The sequence below is a fragment of the Amphiprion ocellaris genome, chromosome 20 (genome assembly GCF_022539595.1).
Source record: "Amphiprion ocellaris isolate individual 3 ecotype Okinawa chromosome 20, ASM2253959v1, whole genome shotgun sequence".
Lineage (NCBI taxonomy): Eukaryota > Metazoa > Chordata > Actinopteri > Pomacentridae > Amphiprion > Amphiprion ocellaris.
In genome coordinates this window covers 18396461-18418826 of record NC_072785.1, presented here as the reverse complement: position 1 = coordinate 18418826, position 22366 = coordinate 18396461, and the positions used below count along the sequence as shown (strand labels likewise).

Sequence of the window (22366 nt, the reverse complement as noted above, 5' to 3'; positions counted from 1 at the left end):
AATGATATACACTCACTGATCACTTCATTAGGTAACCGTATACAGTCTAATGCAGGCCAAAAACTGAAAATTCTGCTTTTTACTTATGATTGAGCTTGAAGTTGCTGTTGTATTAAACTGCATTATATTAAGAGTTTCTAGTATTCTACGCTGTGTTACAGATGCAAAAGAGGGCTTCAAATTTTAGATAATCTTTGTAGTATACTGCAGTCTAATGCAATGCTACCACCAGTGACAATGGTCAATAATAAACATAAAAAAATGAAACCTGGAAATTAATAAGCTTAGTGTGAGTAGAGTTTACAGCAGAATTGCTGTAGTGGATTGCTTTTGATTGTAAAAATAAGTTAGAAGACATTTAAACATCTGCTCTAGACAAATAAAATGGACCATTTGTATATCTTTTGAAACATTTTATAGACTGAAAAATGTTCAAGGGTCATTTTCAGAAATAAAACAGAGGACAAACACATTTAGATGGATGTACATCTCACTGTATTTCTTGAACATACTATGCCAAACTATTGCTAGCTGCCTTTTTTGTATGCTCTATGTTGAAGTCCTTTAGTAGCATTGCTGCACATCTATCAGCACTGACCTCTGGACCACTTCATCTTTCAAGACGTTGTCACCTCTGCAGAGATACAGACATAACCTGTGACCAAAGTGCAGACTGCTGGAGTGAGGGCTAAAGCACCTAACTCCCCTTACTATGAAACAGTTGGTAAAAATACCAAAATGGGTGGTTAACTTACTGGAGTGCCCGTTTGAACCTGGATGTTCCTCAGTACCCAAATGTAGGATGCCAGATGCTTCCTGATGATACCTCTTCCGCCCCTCAGATAGCTTCATTTCCTACACTGTCAACAGTCGATGGAGTTGGGTTCAGTGTACTGTCCTCTGTTTGTTGTGACTACAGGGGACATTTTTCAGGAACACCATGCAGCCACAAAGCCACTTTTCAGCTAAACACTGTCCGCCATGTTCAACTGTCCATGCCCCCAGGCAGGCCGAGTCCTCCTGACTTTCCTCTCTCTCCCTCTGTCTACCCCCACTATTCTTCCATCAGCTGAAAGGAGACATTTATCAGACAGGGCGATAGTCAGCAGACCTGCACATTGGCTTCTGTTGTCATTAACTGTAATGCATTTCGATTAGCTGTGTTTTCCTAACCTCACCAGTTGTCAGTACAGTGGAGAACAGCTCCTCATTCAGTTTTTAGGATTCTCTTTTGTCTTTTGAATGGCCTCTGTATCCTATCATGGTTATTTTAACATGAGGTTGTGGTGTGTTGACACCTGGTCCGAGTGTGTGTAAAGATATTCTGCTTTGTGGTGTCCCGAAAGAGTTAACAGATGCATATAATATACTTACCAGAGATCTTGCTACATCTCCGGATTTCTTTTTGCTTGTTTTCTTTTGTCTCTGTCTGAGGGATGCTCAACCATGCACAATAAACCCTGTTAGTGACCGGCAGACTTTGGTCTGTTTATTATTCTGTTGCTGGCTCCCCCCAGATGCTCATGTGGGCTGTTGTTGCACATGTTGCCCTCTGTCTCTTATGTTTCATAAAAATTTCACTCGGGCAGCTGTTTGAAGAGGTGTTCTGAAGCACAGTTTTGGGCAGAGAGAAATCGAAATACTTTGTCCTGGACTTTGCACAAGGATATAGAGTAGCCAGTTGGGGGGGATCTGTAGGAAAATGGGCCGTAAAATCTCAAACTTGGTGGCTCCTGACACATTCTAAAGCCACTGTTCTATCATGCAGATTGATCTTAATTGCATATTTTAATGAGTTTGCTTACCCCAATGTAAAGGGGAATGTATTGCATGTTTTAGTTCACATAGTGTGTACATGTGTGTCTGAAACCATACCTATTTGTGACTGACCAGAAGTTTTGTAATTAAAAATCATTAGAACTTTTTAATATTTAATATAAGCTACAGTTGTAGTTTATATGTTTGACACCATCCCACTTACACCGCTGGAAGGAATTTTATGTGAAACTGTGAAAAGACATTTCACAGTGATAGTTACTGTATGATTTCACTAGAAAAGTGAGTGCACTATTGTTCAGTGAAAATAAACAAGATTACTTGATGAGGGATCCATGTTTTTATTCCCATGTCTTATCAAGCCTATGTTTTGGTTTTCAAATAAAAAAAAAACCTGTGGCAAAAATAATTCTAAAATATCAAAACATGTGCATCAGTGGACACAAAACGTAAGAATATACTGACTCAACTCTTAATCTTCGGCTGTAAAAAGCAAAATGCAGGAAAAATAATCCACTGATTTGCTCACTCATAAGCCCATATACATGTGGCAAAAATAGACTTTGAATACTTATTGAACGACCTTCAGTTTGCTGCCACCTTTGTTTTCCGAAGTAGTCTCGCCAATGAGGATTGTCTGTGCAATGAATACTATTCTTAATGTGTTTTGTCATTAAATATTTTACAAAAATTTGTATACTTATCCTCACCAAAGATGAGTTTAAATTCTTTACTTAGCAGGACACGACCTCTCAGCTGACCATTTGCACACTCATTCATATAGGGCATGTGGGGGTGGGATGGATAAAGACAGATGGGTATGTTTCTCTATAGTCGTGCTTACGTTGTTTTGTTAAAATGTACACAGATGGAGAATTGCAACTTGTTAATCAAATTATTTTACTATAATAAAGTAGCTGGCAGGACTTAAATGAGCAGTCAGCTGCTTGGCACACAGCCGGCACCTTTGGAAAGCTCTGTTTAGTTTTTGAAGTATTTGAGGTGGACAGAGACAAAGTGTAAAGCACTGGTCATCATATGAAGTGCAGTACACTATGTGGTAGCTACATGTTTGTTGGTGTTAAGTACTGAATGGCCCTAAAGTACTAAAACGACATGTCTCTACATATACAGTGGCTGTATCCAGAGTGCCTAGCAACTGACTCTCATTCATACACATACTTAGACGCTGGTGGCCGTGAGCTTGGTGCTAGACTGACCGTTGGAGTCAATTTGTGGTTCAGTGTCTTGCCCAAGTACACTTGAGGGTGTGAACAAGGTAAATAGTGGATGGTCTATACTTATCTAGTGTTTTTGTAACCTTAACAGTTTTACAAAGTGCTCTACAATGTTTCTTATTCACCCATTCTCACAGACATACACACACCAACGACGGTAGAGCCGCCGTGCAATATGCTGGCTTGCCGTCAGGACCAACTTGGGGTTCAGTGTTTTGTCCAAGGACACTGAGGGATTAAACCTTCAAACAAATGTTTACGAGGCAGCCTGCTCTACCCTCAGCTTTTTGACATATATTGCTGAAAACAAAGTAGCTAAACATACTCTCAAATATGATGTTTTGCTGATTTTTGTCATCATATATTGAAGAGAATAGCTGTGTTTTAAGCTGATAGTTAAAACAAGAAATCTGGAAAAAAACATATTTGATAAATTGCAATTGTCATTTTATTTTATAGGCTGCTTTAGAATTTAAGAAAGGAATTGCCAATTATTACCACATAAAAAGAAAATGCAGTAGGACTTTAATCTTCCCAACCATTTCAGTAGACACAGTTTGGTTTCACAACAAATGCAGCGGTATCCAGCAAAACAATGCACGCTGCGTTTACCAATTAAGTCTGAACAAAGTGAAACTAAACTACATGTTGAGTACTTGATCATTAAGACAACAAGCCAACCCTTGGGGCCTAGTTCTGGTGAAAATTAATTACTGATTTAATAATTAACAAGAACTCCCAAAATACAAATTTGACATAGCAGTATGTGTGCTTTCCTGCAAAACTGGTGCCACCCATGTTGGTGTTGTCACTAATTTTACTTTTGTCTAATTTCCATCCATGTGGGTTGACTTGACTCCATTCATGTGAGCAACTGTGAACGATTTTACGTACAACATACACCACGTTGTATAGGGTAATTGGAGGTTTAAGTTCATTCAAGGTGGTCTTGTCTCCTGCAGCTCTTCATTTACCATTCCTCCTGTATCATTCCTTTCTTTCAGTATTCATGCATAGCTGTTTTGTAATCTTTCAGTCATTATATTACACATAAAGCCCACTCAGTACCATTTGGAAACATATAGATTAAACACCAAAACTGTAGTCTGTATTCAGGTGAACAAGATGGCACATCTATTTGATGAAAGTATATGTAGGCAATTCCCCATTTGAAAGTTTAGGTAGTAGATTCACTATCTGAATCACACTTTTTCCCGCAGATTTATTTTAACTCGTATGGTAACATGATTAGTTGTGCATGTGGTTGCCTGGATATGAAACCTGTCACCTTAATTCAGGGCTAAAGGCCCTCATAAATCCTGCTTGCACTCTGATTTTAATCTGAAAGTTCTTACTGGAAGCGTTGGTTTGCATCTTTGCTGCTTTGATACTTTAAAGATATTGGTCCACTTGCTGCTGTTCTTCATCCACTGTGGTGTTTTTTGTTTACAAAGCTGCCAGGTTGCTGTTGAGTTGGTCCTCCATGTCATTCAGCTGCCTCTTCAGTGAATCTCCCTTTCTGCAGACAGACTCCAACACCACCATCATTACCACGAGTGGCCTTTGTGGTGACCAGCCTCTGTGAGCTTAGCGTAGCGCCACGTGCCAGTTATCCACGGCGTTTACAGCGGATCTCCTGGAGAGCAAAGTGAGAGCAACTGTCACAGGCTACTTCGACATTCATGAATTTGGAGTCTGTCAGAGGGACAAGAGACTAACTGGAGAGACAGATGAATAAAATCAAGTATCACTACAACGGCAACCTGGTTAGCCTGGCCTGCAGGAAGGAAATCATGAGATGGGAGGGGCTGGTGCTCGCTGTTTAGGAACAATTAAAACGTTTAAATCAAAACATTTGTATGTAGTACCCTTTATAATGCGATCTGTTTAATTCAATTGAAAAGCATATGAAATGACAAATGACGATAGCCCACAATTTACGATTGCCGAGAGTTAGAGTTCGACATTGCTTGAAGTGTCCTGCATGATTAGTCACGTTTAATTCAGGTATATCCCTCAGTGAAGTCTGCAACTATTTTAGTTGTGGTGCCTGTTGGGAGCAGTACACTATTTGGGCGTGGATGTTTACTTCAAGGGGGAAAAAATCTCTACTGCAAGAGTGCTCAGGAACCAGTCACCAATCATTCATCTCCTGATATTGTTTAGTCTTTGTCTCAAATTCTGTAGACAGTCACCCTTTTCCTGTTTGCTGGTAGTTTTAAATATTCCTGCAGTTTAATGTAGAAAAGGAGGGCGGTTGCATCAAAGGTTTTCGGAAAAGTCATTACAAAATCAGCCATTTTTTTTTGAATAGAATATTTATGACATACTTACTGGAAGTTGTCTAGCCTGCTTTTCAGCTGTCAGAGAGACATCCTGGCAGAAATCCTGACATGATTCAGAAAAAAAATGTTACCACCTTGTCTGGTGGTTATTCATACTGATCCTGTCCTGAATGCCATCATGTAGCTTAGACAGACAACACAGACAGGCTTCTACTTTAAACAGAGCAATGTGCACACTTGTATTCGCTTGCATGGAAAGTTCTCAGAATGCCTGATGAATAATCCACTACTTGGAATGTTAACAACTTATTGGGTATTTTGATAACTATACTGTTGTTTGTCAAGTTCAGAGATTTTTGAAATGAAGTGCATGGAGTATTTAGGCTGTTGCTCTCTATTTAAAACCATTTTGCTACTTCCTAATCCTTCTGTGTATCGTATGAGTCATAATTTTGACAGAGTAGAGAGAGGATACCTCAGTATATGCTGGGTTGGTTGGCACACTATCACCCTTTCATAAACCTCTTTTAAGTGTGTGATTAGGATCAACTAATAATAGCTCAGCAGTTTTTGAAGGAGTGATTAGGCTTTGCTGTGAAATAAGGGAGACAGGTTCAATCCTTGCTTTGAAAAAAAGCACAGTAGTCCACGGATTTTATAAGTCCTTTATATTTGTGTCTAAAATAGTAAAAACAGATCAGACAAAGAAAATACTATTCTTACTATGATGCACATCAGTAATACCAGCAACTTCATACGTCTTAAATTTCTTTCAAGGAAATTTTTAGGGTCTCCTTTTGCACCAGCAGGTAGTCCTGGCAGTTAATATGCTTAGCAGGTCAGATATTGTAATGGCACAATCCCACTTGAACCAAAATAGTCATGTTTATGTGCAGTTTTAATAAAGTGGCCTGTTAAGAACGCTATAAATGGACAAGTATACTGAGGTTTAGTTTTTAGTTTAGAAGTGGCCATCTCTTTAAGTGCATAGAAATTAAAGCTAAGAAGAGAAATATGGTGAAATAATCAATACCCCAGGCATTGTTCAACTGCTCATTTTAAAGCTTGCAATAATTCTCAAGACCCCTTAACAAATAGTCCATGTTTTGATTGTCCAATTGCAGCAAATTTAATGCAGGGAAATAAGTGAAATGATAGCTTTCTCACGTGCACCATATTAGTTCTGAACAATACTCCAGAAGTTAATGTTTGCAGTGTGCTGGGCCAAAATAATCAGCCAGCTTTCGGAGAGTCATAAGACAAACTATTGCGAAACAGTCACACCCATGGTAGACATGGTTTCCCAAGACAAGAAAAGCATTCCTCCCAAGCCAAGCTGTCAAATAACAACCTGGACTCTTGTGCCGTTCTAGATTTAGTCTCACTGTCTTATACTCAGCTGAATTGAAGCAATAGAAGGTTTCACATGTAGGCACAAAGAGCATGTAATGTTACTGTCCTTTTTCAGGTAGGTAAACAAGACAATGGACACTGTACTGTTTAACCATGTGTGAATATCAGACAGCCAGATCTAGGTCATTGTAGATGTGAATATGTTCTGTATGTAACTTTAATAGTTCGAGACTTTATTGTCATTGTCTGTTCTGTCTGTCTGTCACCACAGCTCGTCGAAACCAGGAATTATGTCTGGATGTTTTTTTTTTTTCTAGTGTGATTCCTCTCCCTGACTAGCTTCGAGCATTTAATCAACCCTGCAGCCTCTGTTTTTCACACGGCTTTTCTGAACGTGCGCTTCCACTTCCTGCGCCAGTGGTAATTATGCGCATGCCATATGTTAAAAGGTTATGCTTACAGATTTGGAAGGTTCTTCAAAGCATTAATGACCAATGCTTTGCTGTGCACCACTGGCGTCTGTCTGAAATGTGATAGGAAATCATGATGCCATGAAGCAGTCTGGCAGAATTGTAACCATTTGCTAAAGCATGTCATGTTCAGTTGTTTCATTGACAAATGACTTGGCCTACAGCTGAGAGGAGGTTCATGTTCTGCCCTTGCCTGCCATCAAAAGCAATCAAAATGTAATAAAAGGCAAAGCAGACAAAGGCTTGTATCCTTGTAACCCATATGAATAATGGGACTTACGACTGAAAGGGAACAAAGCCAAGAGCTTTAAAGGCATTTTCAGTATGATCTTAAGCACATTTTAAACATGTCCAAATATTTGCTACTTTGAGAATGTATGAGGATTTCTCTAGATAAACAATATCTCTTCTCTAGCAAACACTGAGTAAAGTTGAACGCCCAAAGGATGGATTCACTGTGTTTGACAGATTTTTTTTTTTCCTAGATTATCGGATGTCAGTTGCCTTCAAAGATGTATAACTGAAGAAGAAAGAAACTAAGGTGCAGTTTATCTCAGGTGACACTGAAAGGACAGCCAGTGAACAGTGCTGAATGAAGCCAATGTCACATGGCTACATCAAGCTGAGATGAAAGTCCCCCCAGCTTAACTCCCAGCTGAGTTTTGAAAAACTGGTTGGCATCATAAGAGGATTTAATGGGAAATGTGATAACGGTAATCTGGATTGGATTATTGTTGAATTACTGCACCCTTTGGGAAGCAAATAAGAAGGAAAACCTCAGGATACCCTCTTGAAGGATTACCTTTGTTATTCTATGGAAATAATGAACACATCTCACTATTGCATAGAAGACAGTAGCTGAAAAATAACTATGAATCCAGATTTTACCAGGGTGACAGCACAAGAAGATTTTATGTTCAATTTAAATTAGAAGCTTTTGATTGCCATAGTATTTGCTGATAAGCAGATAAGAACAAGCAGTAAAGATGTCACATTAAATACATCTTCATATTGGCCATTCAGTTATTGTTTTCCGACTTTGCTATATTTTCTTTAACCTAAAATGTGATCCTTGATCCTGTCGGTCTCAGATTGTGCATGGATTAACTTGTTGTGCCTGGCTTCTGTCTTTTTACCGGTAGATTTGGTCAAAGTTTAGACACATAAAACTTAACACAATATGTACAGCTAAATTAAATGTTTAGGTACTTCAGATAGTCTTAATGTCCACATGAAACCTAAACCCTTATCCATGCAGGTGAGACTGATTTAGGTCAGTAAAAGTTAAAATTCAATAGATCCCAAGCATCTTCCTTAAACAGGAAGACATACATTTATAACATACCAGGGCCGCAGATTTCAACCATTTAGCCACTTTTCATTGAATTTAATAATTGGAAAGTGAGACCTCCCTCCTTAAAAAAAATAAAAAAATAAAAAAATAAATCATTATGTATTACGTGAAACACCAGGACAGAGGCTGAATTGCATGTCTGGCATTGGAGAGTGAGTAAAGGAAAATTCAAACAAAGAATCAGCAGGTCATCTTGTGTTAAAAAAGATAGACCCACTCTTTCTGACGGGAATAGTTCACAGTTTATGTGGCTGAGATATTACAAGGAGAGGTAACACCATGTGTTGTACTACTCTTGGTGTTGCCCAACATTTGGAGGGAAAACTTGAGTTTGCAGACATGACCACAAACTGTAAATACGGCACATTTATAATCACAGCAGCAGCATGGCAGATGAACTGCAGGGACAGATGCACTAATGTAATTGCAAGTCTTCTACAATAATAAGTGAATTTCTTTTAAAATGCTACTTTGTGAGTTTATCCTTTCTAATAAAATTATAAGTTACTTTCCTGTAAATTGGTTATTTATTAACAAAGTAAAAGTAATACAGTTAAGATGGAAAAAATCTGAATGTGTCGTGTTGCATGTCTAATAAAGTGCTGCTTCTAAGTTTTGTGCCCGTAAAATAATATTTTTCAGTAGGTCACCAGTGCTACTAATGGAAAGGTTTTGTGTGGAGCTCTGCTGTGTATGTGACTTTGATGCTATCCTGTAATGAGCCTGACCAAGTGTTTTTAAAGCATTATCCACAAACCGCTTGCTGTCACATTTCAAGAAATACTGCTAAAGTGTATTAATGATTGACACAAACTTCATTGCTCTATGACTGTAGAATCTGTGTTTTGTCTTGGGGAGACTTCAAACTGTAGCTCCTATTTGTCCAAAAGGTGGTCAAAGAACCCAGCATTCTGTGGAGTCAAAATTTAAATTAAAGCATTCTTAAGACTAATTAATTAATTTCCAAAGCCAGAAGATACAGAATTCATGTGTGACTTTAGGTGTGAATATAGCAAGCCAGCAGACCTGATGACCTTCTACTATAGGCAGGTGCTGTAAAAACATATTTAGTACTGCTTAAAAGCATTTACACTTGATTTTTGCTGATGTTATTTTCCTTTTTTCCTTCTAATTGTGCCGTTTGTGTGCAGTGATGTGTCTGTAAAACAAGCTGATCAAAGTAATTTTAGTATCAGTCCATTATTTACATACTATACCTATATTTGGAATGATGAAAGTTCTATTTGGTTTGCCTAAGGAGGAATGATCACCCTGCAAACAACAGTTCAAATTAACGGATGAAGTTTACGTCAGAAGAAGAATTGTGTTAACATTGGGCATTAAAATTTGGTCACAGGATTCAAAATCAAAGCCATCAAAAATGAGGATTTCTGTTTGTCGTTTCTCCAATTGCAGCGAGCCAATGAAGCGATAAGGGTCCTTATTTAGAATAAAGCCAACACCATGTTTTCCCTATGTTAAAATGTGTGAGACTTCTCATTGTTATCTCAAAGCTTGTAAACTTCTTCCAACTGAAATGATTACTTATTGTGCATTATGCTACTGTTTGCTTAACAGTGACATGGAATAATGCACCTTGCAGATGCGCTAATCATTTATCATTAGAATATTTACCCTACTAATTAACTGTCATGTTTTTATTGCAGTCAAATCACACATATTTTTACAATGATGTGTTGCACACCTATAAATAAGGACTCTGATGAGTAGTTGTCAGTACAAGCTGTACAGGAGCAGTCATGTCTCACCTTGGCTTTACAGTCAATATTTGTGCATTAGACTTGTCACAAAACCAACAGTAGTACATAACTTTGAGGTCTTTGATTGATCAACAAGTAGAGCTGCACAGTTGGTAGAACATTAATCTCAGTCATGATTTTGGCTTCCTACAATTCAGTGAATTTGGTTGACTGCAATATTGACATTTAAAATACTCTGCTCATAGAAAACTCTATTACACGTCAAATGAAGTGCCTCCTAAACTGTCAGCCAGTCTCCAAGGAGCAATCAAGATGTTTTGGGAGCCGTTGCGCTGCTGCAAAAATGTCCTCAATGTTGCAGCTGTAGTCCAGAGAAGAAGAGTGTTATACAATAGAGAGGAGCCAAGCAAAATAGCTGTTGAATGTCTGGAGTAGAAGGTGAAGAACAAGTCTCTTGCCACTAATCACCATGTGTTTTTTGGAGATATTTTGGATTTAGGGTAAATTATGTAAGCAAGAACAAATCACATGCAAAGAGTGCATGGAACGTGTTTTACAAAGCAACACGAATTACTTGTTCAACCATCTACAAAAACCCACCACAAACTACAGTGTGATAATGTATGAAAGCCAAGGAGAAAGGAGAATAACATCACTAATGTTACTTCACTGAATCCCTATTCTTGTCTAGCTTCAACTCAGATATCTATAACAGCAGTGTTATACAGTGTGTCACGGTATCGCACAACATAAAAGTGAAAATAGTCCTCTGTTGATTTAATTTGAGGTTTAAAAACATTTTGGTACAGATTTATTCATACGTATTTTGCTTCTGGTAGGTACACTGTGAAAACGGACCTTCTTATTCTATTGTAAAGATTTGTACATGAGCAGGAAAGTGGAACAACATGGGAAAGTTCAGTTGATCAAGATGAGTTAAGTTTGGTATTTTCTGCCTGTTTGGTAAAGCAGTTAATTTACTGCTATGTCTAACCTGTAAACTTGGCATATCACTCACTATACGTTTATATCTGCCAACTTTCAACATCAACTAACCCAAATGGGAACAGATTTGATCCAGTTTGATCCAATCAGTCATCACACCCACATCATACTCATAATCGGCTTAACGGTCTTTCTTGTCCCCACATTTAGTCTTTTCCTCTGTGGTCAACATCAGTCTTGTCACTGTTGCTGGATCATGTCCAACAGTCACTCAGTCTTTGTCGTCATCAGCCAAACGATTTGAAACATTACCAGGATTGTAATGAATGTCATCATGCTGTCTCTATTTTGTTGAACGTCTGTTTCTTTTTTATTTCTTCCTTGGAGGCTTCAGCTCACTCGTGTGGCTGTTTCCAGGGTAACCACATTCCCTTTCGAAATTTACCGTGTCTGACATTGGATACTGTCCGTCTCCATGGCAACACAGCCCCTAAAGTCTCAGTTAAATATAAGATTTGGTGTCAAACAAAAAGAAATGAAGATGTAACTTTGGACATGTCCAGTTCCTTGTCGATATGTGCTCTTTTGCAGTCCTTGGTAAAATCGTTCATGATCTGCTCATGTTCAATCACTGAGAAAGACTTATTTTTGGGACATTTTCTTTTGGGGAAACTCAGACCAGCCATGGGTTTGCTTACCTGCAGCACATCCATGTATTACTATTGATTCATGTCTATAGTAGAGGGAGGCTTGATGTTGCATCTGTCCTCCTCCCTCTAATGGTTTTGGTGTTTAATCTCTGTCCGATTCTACCAAACTGTCACGTTATATCACACATGACTGCCTTTTCATTATGTTCCTGATGTCAGACACATAGAGACACAGCTCCTGAGGACAGAGGCAGTGGTTTGTGCTGTTCTCTCAGTCATAACCATTTGCCAAATGATGAATTTTGAAATACGTTTTCTTTGAAAGAAAGCACAAATCCACGTTTTAGCCTTTTCTGCAGAGAGAACATTCAGCGCGTTCCCAACATTCTTTGCATTTTTATTTCTTAACAATGATTTGATATTTCGGTGGGGAGCTTGATTTTCTCATTGATTACTTCAAAACCTCTCTAATCTTGGCTTTGGGTTAATTGTTACAGATGTAGCACCCTCACCCAAGGTCTGCCAAGCTTTTTACAACTGTAGCGATTTCCCATTAGCACCTCTAATTAGTGGATTCATTAATGCGATGTGTGACCAGTCATATTGAATAGAGGCCAGATTGAATGGGTAGATGAAAAGATGCTGGGTAATGCCTTCAGACTTTGAAATTGTCTGCTTTACTTGGGCAGATGTAGACAGACAGTGACAAGCTGCAGACTGCAGCCTTCTAGTGCTGTCAAACACCACTGTTAATCTGCAGACATGTGAGCTGTGTAGCTGTTTACTAACAGACAGGATTTGTGATTAATTATGTTGTTTTACCATTACTCGGCTGCCAAAAATGAATACCTTTACAGTTCTGCTTTTTCTTATTTCAGAAATTGTTGTTATGCTGGGGGTGTGTTTTTGGGGAGGAATTGTGTTCACTCTGAACTATCATGATGATGTTACATTTCTGATGCCTCCAGACAAGAAACAAAGAACTGAGCTCATTCCTGCATGACTGGAGTAATCACCCTTTTCAGTATGTCTTAAGGAATTGTCCTCTCAGCGCAGCGTAAATGGTCAGAAATTTGCTTGCATTCTTTTGTTATTTCCTCTCTGGCAGTTGCAGCAAACTGGTATTTTTTAATACATACATTTTGGTCCTTCTTTGGCAGTAGAGTAAGACGATGCAATTTGCAGAGTCATTTTTTTCAGTTGTTGACAAGCTATATGTTACTATTGACTGGACTTTACAATACACAAGAAGTCAATATTGACATCTAGAAGCCTATGGAAGTGGCTCAATATAATTGAACCTATCATTATAACTGTACAGTTTTATACACATTTATGTTTTCTAGATGAAGTAAAAGTAAAGTTAATAAAGACTTTTGCTGTTTTAAAGGAAGTGTAAAAATCAAGGCAAAGTTTGATGGCTGCTGTGAGAAAAGATTTAGTCAAAAATGCTCCTTTATTCATCATTCAAGAATGCAGTATATTAACTGAAGAGGTAATTAACACATCTGTCCATGTTTGTATAACCAACATGACTGAGATGCTAATGTTGCAAAACTAATAATATAAGATTATACAGCCTTGGACTAATACAGTTTAGTAACAGTTTGGAAACTAGGAGCATTCCAACTGACCAACTTCGTGCAGTTTGTAGTGTTGCTTTTTTTTATGCAGATTTTGAACATTATAGGAACAGGAACAGTGCTGGATGGTGCATCTCCAAAATAGTCAGTTGAGAATCCAGAAACTGAGGAACAGTCGCACAACACTGAGAAATAAATGGATGTAAAATAGAAGTCTTTTTAGTGGGCGCCAAATATAAGCTGTGTATATTGCACATCGATTGAATGCGTGTCCCAGAACAGTGACCTTGGAAAGTCCAGGCAAGTTTTTAACTGCAAAAATGTTTTTGCTCCTCATTGTTGTCCGGGCTGCAGCTCCCCTGCTGATGTCCCGGACAACCCTGTGATTTTTGCTGAGTTCAGTCTCACTCCAGATGTAGAGCAGCAGGACTGACCAGTTTCAACTTGGACAGGGTGTCACTTGCTCACCTGCTGTTCTCAAAAAATGCACGAGTATTACAGAGTATTACGTAATGTTTTATGCGCTATTTAGCTAAAAGTCATCATCTGTTTAGGTCCAATAGATAACAGATTCTTTTCATCACACCCTAATGCAATGGCATACTGAACTAATGGGCAAAGTGTATCATTAATGCACCTGAGATAGTGGCATTCGTTATGGACTTATGTTGGCTGACCTTTTTCCGAGACTGAAGGACAGTCATCTCCAGCAGGAAATGTGAAAGCAGTGTGTGCAGAAGATGGATGATGGAAGTCCAGTTAGCATAGATCAGCAAATCTAAGTGAATGCTCCAGGTCCAAATTTACATTTGCTCCAGCCGCTGTCATTGGTGGAAGCCAACATGGAAAGCCTAAATATAGTTTGGCTTGGTTCATCACATTAACTGATGTTGGCACAGATCAGCGGATGTAACTGCCCTCCTCATGTGTTACCATCTGAAAACTGGTGAGATGGTATGATAGTGCTATAAAATCCACCAGCACCTGCTAAAAACAAACAAAAAAAAAGATTTAACCAAGAACTGCATTTTTCGACATTTAAGGAAAGTATAACATTTTTATGGCACATGCGCACAAACATGTTTTAATGAAAATAATTTGACAAAAGGTTTTGACACTCAGTAAAAAAAAAAGAACAGATAAGCGATGCTGTACAGAATCTCTTTGTGTTTGGGATTTTGTTTAAATAGGTGAACAAACGAACAAATTCCTTGTATGCTCAACTCACAGTACTATTTTGCATTCCTCAACAGCATCCCTCATAGCATATGGTTGCCACATGTTCATTCAGTTGTCATTGACTAGGAAGACTTAACTTTGATGACCCCAATTCCAATCCAATAGACCACAGACTAACAAATGAAATAGGATGCAGCAGCCTTTGCTCCACCTCTGTGAATAAATGTGATTACTGTAATAACCACCTGCACCGTTCAACATTTAATGGGATTATGTGAAATTGTCTCATTAGAACAGATTACAACATAGAGAACTAACCTTTATGTGTGCGTCTGTCTGTTATATCCACTTACTGGTCATTAAACATTAAGTCATTGGTATTATCGCTTTCTGAACTTCAGCACTTGCATCCAATGTTTGCCTAGTATCTATGTGTAATGTTTAAATTAAAAAGTTGGGTTTATATTTGAACAGACAGACACCTGTGAACTGATGTCTGTCCAACAATACGCCAAGAACTGGGCTATTTAACCATTAAAATTTGTATAACTCAGCTAGGCATCCACAGGCTGGCAGATGCTTGTTTGGTTATAGCTTATTTGTCTTTTTCTTTTCACTTCTTCCTGTCCTACTAGTTGTCCGTACCTGGCGCAGCACCTGACCCCGATCATCCCAGTCATAGGAGGTGTGCTGTTCCTGTTTGTATTGGGAACTCTTCTGAGAACTAGCTTCAGTGACCCAGGGGTCCTGCCCAGGGCCACCTCAGATGAGGCAGCTGACCTGGAGAGGCAGATAGGTAAGACAACACCTCATTAAGCTATTTTAAATGATGAGAATGAAAACTCATTAAAGTTTTGTTTCTCTGCATTTCCATTGTTGTGCTCCTGTTTTTCTTTTCATATCACTAAACATATGAAAACATTTAATTTGGCCTGTTAAAAAATTATATTTTTTGATTGCTTGTCTTTTTCTTCCTCCCTGTCTGACCATATGATTGCCTCTATACTAGATGCTGTATTGTCTCTGAGCTATTGTGTGTGCCTGTACAACCTCTTAGACTGAGTGCAAGATTATTTAGCTGATGTGTCTGGAGTTTCTCTGTGAAATGGGAAGCAAGCTTCCTCTGACTTTAAAGACAGTCTGCGCTTAGGCAGAGGCGAAGTATTGGTGCTACTTTGACCAAATGGCCGTTGATGTGTTTATTTCACTACAGCTTTTCCAAGAGCCCTAGTCTGATATATTACTTAGTCATACATGGCCTTTTGATAACCTCTGAATCCAATTTATGATGTGAAAGGTAAAACTGTTGATGCATTAGGAACCACTTCATATAAGGTAACTGAATTACTGGCAGCACATAACAGACAAAAGTTTGCCATGTTAGAAGCAGTCTGTTCATGAAATTTATGACTGTCTGTCTGATTAAAGCTATTAGGGTAATGGTTGCATGTGTTTATTAATACTAGTAGATGGCACTGAGAGGCCACCAGTAATGTGGGCAGTGATGAAACAACTTTGTTCCAAGTTCATCTGAAAGAGTTATATCCCCAGCTGGCAAGTTACAAGACTATACGAATTCCAGTATTAGTGGTTACCACAGTTTCAGTGGCAAGACACAATAAAAACAAGAGTTAAACCATCATTGTATGTGTTAATTTTACTGCACTATGCTACATTAAATGGTGTTGCATGTTATCCAATATCAGTCCATCTGTCATCATATAGACCCATCAGCCACAATATTTAAACCACTGATAGGGGAAATAATTAACATTCATTATCTCAAAAAAAAAAAAAGGGAAGTATATTAGGCAGCAAGTGGACAGTTTTTAAAGTTTACATGTTGGAAGCAGAAAAAAATGGCCAAGTTAAGAATCTGACCAATTTGTTTTCACAGGGTACAAGAATGTCATGGTATCTCCAAGGCAGCAGGTGTTGTGGGGTGTTTCTGATATTCAGGGGTTAGTACGTGTTCTGTTGGGGAACCTTGGGTCCAGGCATTCATGTGCTACTTTGACATCACCTACCTAAAAGCCAAGTACACCCCTTCATGACTCAGTATTCCCTGATGACAGCTGGATAGCTCCCCCTGCCACCCTACAAAAATTGTTCAGGAATCTTTTAAAGGAAATACCGAAAAGTTCATATCTGCTGTTTGGATTCACCCAGATCTCAATCTAATTGAGCATTTGTGGGACATGCAGGGAAAAAAAAATTCACAGAAGCCCCGCCTTGTACCTTTTAGGGCTTCAAGGATCTGCTGCTAAGATCTTAGTGCCTGATACCACAATACACATTTAGATTTTTAGTTGTGTCGGTACTTTAATTGTTCAGAGCTGTTGTGGCAGCACAAGGATTGCTGATACAAAGTTAGCATGGTGTTTTTCATTTTCTGGATGATCAATATATGCAGTACAGTAATTTCTGATTTTCTCATGGTAAAGGACTTGAAGACATTTCCGGAATAATGTATGTTGTGGCTTATATGCTATGCCATTAATCAGAAGTGATTTCACCAAATCTGGCGCTGTTGCTACCATCTGAGAGGCTTGGTGGCACTTATGTGAAATTTTAGTCTGAAGTCTTGAACTGAATATGTGTCTAAGTCAACAGCAAACTCTGAAGTATCTTCAATTTAAATTTGAGTTGTTGAAGTAGGTCTTGGTAACTTAATCTATACAACTACAAAGAAAGGCAAAGTCCAAGCACTGGAAAGTAATTTACCTGTTCCAAAGTGGGATGAAACCACTACATAAATACAACATTAGCCAGAACAGAAGTTGCTAAATGTGTTAAAACTTAAGTCAAAGTGTAGTCAGCTTCACATGCCTCTTTCAGAGGAAAAATGGGAACAATAGAACGCGTTTTAGACTTGAATTTATTCTGGAAAGCTTAGCAATTTAGTTACTGACCTGCCAGTGTCCCACTACCCCTGTAGCTAAATGGATTATCACCACTTGACTCAAAAGTTTAACTTTCTAAACCCTATTTTTAAAGCCTCTTTTAGACTTTTGGTTCTTTTTTATTTGGAATGTAAAGCTTCTATTTCCCAGCCATGGTCCTTTTCCGTGCTTCAGGCCACTAGGGCCTCATTAAACAAACTCTGGACTGACTTAATTAATCTCATTAGGAGACTTAAAAGCTTTTGAAGGGAAGTTACAGTACAGAGAGCTTGGAGCAGTGGGTTGAAACAGCACTGTGCAAACATACCATGTTAGACTGGCATGCATTTTTTCAGAGGATAAACAAATTAAAGGCTGAAAATATGAACAATGTTGACCCAAATACCACACTGCATCCATCCCTTCCCCCAAAATTGGCTTTAGGACCGTGCATTTACAAGCCTAGCAGTTGGCTATTTCCAACTGGTGTCTCTTGTAAACAGACAAATGAATGTGATTGTGTTGTTGGTTGTTGAATGGGCACAGGTGGTAAAATGTAGTAAATTAATTAGAGACATTTGCATTTAAAAGAAAAATTCTTTTAACAGCACGGTACTTATTTTTCTTCATGTGCTGTTTAGATGAAAGTTTAGAATAATTAGATTAGACTTGTTTTAATATTTTGCCCTTGTGATGCCTTTAGGTTTGTTTTTTCTTTATTTGTCTGTTTCTGAAACATTTGCATGGCTGCTAGGAGCCAAATAGACATTATGAGACCTATTATCTTCCATTTGAAAGAACCTGGCTTGTAATAGCATGAGAATCTTTCTTTCTCTGTTTTTCTCTCACACACAAACACATAAATACTACACAGCTAGAAATATTAGATTTAAACTGCTGAGAGGTAAAGGTCACTGCCTTTTTGCATGGCAAGTACAAAGATAGAAACACTTTGTAAAAATGCATATTATTCATAGAGCTGCTTACTGCATTCTTCTGCTATTTCTTTCTGCTTTCTCTTTGCTTCTGTTAGTCTTTGTTGCATGGAGTCTTTGCTAACACCTCCCCTTACTTTTTCCATTCAAACACTGTCCTTCTCATCTCCTCTTTCTCTAGTTGCTTTCCCCAGACATGTGCAGGGCACTTTGGTTCTAGCAATGGCGTGGCAGCTTGATATGTACATCTGTTAGCCCTTAACTTGATCATCCAACCCCATCCCAAGTCCCAACAACAACCAGCCTCACAATATCTTCCAGGAGAAAACACTCATGCCCGTCTCTTGTTTGTTCCCTCATCTTGCCACTTATATTTTCCCTTTGCTTACTGGTCTTGAAGCAGTGATTGAATGCATTTTTCAGTGTTTGCAATATGTACATTTCCTGCCTGTGTTCCTGCTTTATTTAGTTAATTTTATGTATCAGTGTGTGTGCACATGAATGCTCTTGTCACGTGCTCCTTATTTCTCTTCATTTCATCTCCTCACATGAAACATGATTCATTCTCAGCAACTTTTTTATCTCTTAACTGAGACAGCTCTCATCATTTTTTTCAAAACTACTTTTTTTAAACCAGTATTTTCTTATGTAACTGTGCAGACGCTCATAATAACAAAGCGGCTGACAGACTTTGCAAGCATGGGTAACTTTTTCACATGTCAGTGCTGCTATAATGTAATGTCTCTTTTCCACTTTAGGCTTTGGTTTCCATATGATCAGTTGCTGCCTTTTTGATTTACAATCAGATGTGGAACATTGCGTACTTGATTGCACTTACTATAGTGTCATACACTTTTATGAAAAAACATATCAGGTAGACAGAATAATTAACATTCCTCATCTGATGCAAATGACAAACTACCTACTGATTACACTCAATTAGGTTTTTCATCTATCATGTGCATATGTAATCTGTATTACAAGATTGAATGCAGTACACTAGGTCACTGAGAGCTTCAGTCACCAGTAGAACAAGAACTTTTGTAATATACTAGGAGCCTCATGAATAGATGATGATGTTTTCAAGTCAAAGTGCTACACAGCTCAAGTTCAACACCACTCTTATTGATCTGTTGAGTCAACAGTGGAGGACTAAATTTCTGGACAATCTGAGACATCAAGGTCTCTCATCTTCCCTGCTTTTCACAAGAGAAAGCTGATAGCTTCATCTCTGCTGTCATCATTGTGAACAGACTTCTCTGCTGTCTGCCAAATGCTTTAGACTTTAGATCAGCGTGGGCAGCCTGAGGTTTAGCCTACCTCAAACAAAATCAAATATGGCATGTTTGCACAGGTAAAAAAGTATCTGGGAAACACATGAGACATATAGCTATGTGCGCCATCCCCATTCTGACTACCTTATCATTCTACCACAGACTCTAATGCAGTAGAAATACCATGCACTCCTATTAAAGATTTTGGGAAAAGAGTGTGGGGTCAGGAAAGGTAGCACAGATTGTTTGTTTATCTCTGCTTGAAATCGAGACAAAAGTTGACTTCTCTTCAGTGTGCCACATTTGATGTCTATGCATGTCTGCCTGCCTGCCCAATATGTCAGGACAAGACAGGCTGGCATCAGTTAAGCTACCAAATGCCAAATCCAAAAGGCTCTCTGAAGGATTAATCAGAGTGAAAGATGGTCTGAGCTGCCTGCTTCCTTCTTTCCACCTAATATGGTCCAAGCTCGCTGCTGAATGTCAGGACAGCCTTGCTTTTTTCCCAGGCTACTAGCCAGGCTCAAGGCCAGTAGAGGAAATAGATTTTTGAAGGCTTCAAGCTCAAACTGCTGGAGGAAGGATGAGTACGTCAGTGGAGGATGCAGTGACATTTAGGTGTTTCATGATTGGGTGTTCAAAGATGATACCTCAGTGGTCTGAGGTCAATTTTACATTCTTTCTGTTGTGTGGGATGAAATCAGTGGCATTGCAGAGGTGTGATTTGTTTCACAGAGTATTGTGCTCAGACAAAGACCTTGTGCTTGAAATGTTTGAGTAATGAAGTCGCTTTTGCAATGGGGACTAGGAGTGCCACCTGCCCCTTTCTTTGTTTTGCTTTTTGTTTTGTGGTTGGCAACCTGACTGTTTCTATTCGGCCAAAGTGTGCAATGTCATAACAAACTGAAAACGGTGTAAAGTGTGCTGCTTGTACCATGTCTGTGTAGATTCTCAGTCTTCAGGTCATGCTAATCCAGGGTGTTTAAGTAGAAGGCAACTGGACTGCTTTTTGATTCTTAAAGACATTTTTACCTCTCATCCATGAAGATTCCTAAATTCAAAATGACTTGTAGAGAGTCCGAGGTTTTTCTTTAAGGCCACCTGTGGGTCGTTCCTCTCCCACATCTTGTCAACCAACCGAAACGCATATAAATCAAGGCATACAGGGTGGTGAAACTGCCTGGGGAGGGATGCCAGGATTGCATTGTATGTGGCTAATGGGTTGGGCTTTTTTTTAAAATAAGAGAACTGCAGTAAGGGCTGCCTGCTGCTGTTGCATTTGGTGGTACTTGATTCGATGATATGATAATACTGTTTGTAAATGTTGGACATTTTAAAAAAATCCTATTGGAAACATTTGTTATTGGAATCATACAATTCTAATATCAGGATAGTAAATGTATTTTATTTTCCTTTATGCTTTCTTTTCTGCTATTGTCTCACCTTTTACTTCTTTTATTCCATATCCTATATATTTTCTCTTTTCTTGCAATGCTGGTCTTTTCTATAAGCTTGTACAGACAGCGAAATGACAAATTTCATGTCACCATCACACCATATTGTGCGTTTTTAATAACGTTTCAGTCCATTAACAAAATTGATGACATTTACACAAAATGTTATGTTTTCAAATATATCAAAATGAATGACAAAGAATTGTTGAGGCAATACTCAGATTAGACTAAGCAGCTTTAATGGACATATTTTTGATGAATGCAAAAGATGAATATCCATCACTGTCAGATGGATTATGCTGCCAGAATCAGAAAACCAAAAATGTTCTTATTCAAGTCAGTCCTGCCTGTTTTGTTCTGTCCACACATTGTTTTATTTGTCCTTTTATACCTTAAATATAAGCTAATTTTAATGTAGAAACAAATGAAAGCAATACATTTATCATATCACTATTACTTGTCTCAAACTTTTTAATTGAATTTTGAATATTCACATAATTAGTTGTATGTTTATTTGAAATATTTTCTTGTAAATCCACCATACATCTTTGGGCTTTTGTATTTAGTTATTGATAATAGCCCTATATAGAATAACTTAAAATGTATTTAATTTATGATAAGTTGTAATTAAAAGCGATTAGCATCTGTGTACATAATTGAATGTTATAATGGCTGGCTGGGGTGCTATTACAAAGAAATTCCTTTGAAGAATTAGATTAGGATTGTTACTTTTTTTTTGCTCAAGTTTTATTTCAAAGCCAAATGATTAAACATATTTATTGTAATATTAATATTACCAATCCTGTGTAATACTTTGCTCTCTTGTCCCTTCTTTGACTTGAGACCTGTTTTAACTGCTTTGTGTTTGTTTATTTTTCCCAATAAAATTTTCATTTTAAATCCTTTATTGGAACCGCCTGTGCCAGCGTCCTTGGCAGAACTTAATTCAGGTGCCAAACTCAAATACACAGATTACAAGAGAGCCAGAGAGAGGCCAGCTTGAGCTGTTCTGTAAGATCAGAGCCAGTTTAATCACATTAGATGCAGCTTCACAGCTTCTTTTCCCTGCAGCGATAAGACACTGCAAACATGCTTGTTGGGTTTTTAACACCTTGTAGGTCTGCTTGTAGCATTAAATTTGCTTTAGCTTGGGGCAAATTGGAGACTGTACCACAAATACACTTGAACTCTTTTGATTATGAGCCATTTCTTGAACATCAAAAGATTCTGTTCCATCTTGGCATTTGTATCCCTTATATGCTGACCA

The 22366-nt window shown here is 38.3% G+C and overlaps 1 protein-coding gene across 8 annotated transcripts in view; it reads left to right on the top strand.

Moving 5' to 3' along the window:
• Window positions 1–22366, top strand: part of LOC111562638 (palmitoyltransferase ZDHHC14-like) — a 53395-nt gene that overhangs the window by 3804 nt on the left and 27225 nt on the right. For all 8 annotated transcript variants that reach the window (XM_055005740.1, XM_023261281.3, XM_023261277.3 and 5 more), the window contains exon 3: window positions 15190–15350. In XM_055005740.1, the coding sequence (XP_054861715.1) occupies window positions 15190–15350 (161 nt within the window). The remainder of the gene's footprint in view (window positions 1–15189; window positions 15351–22366) is intronic.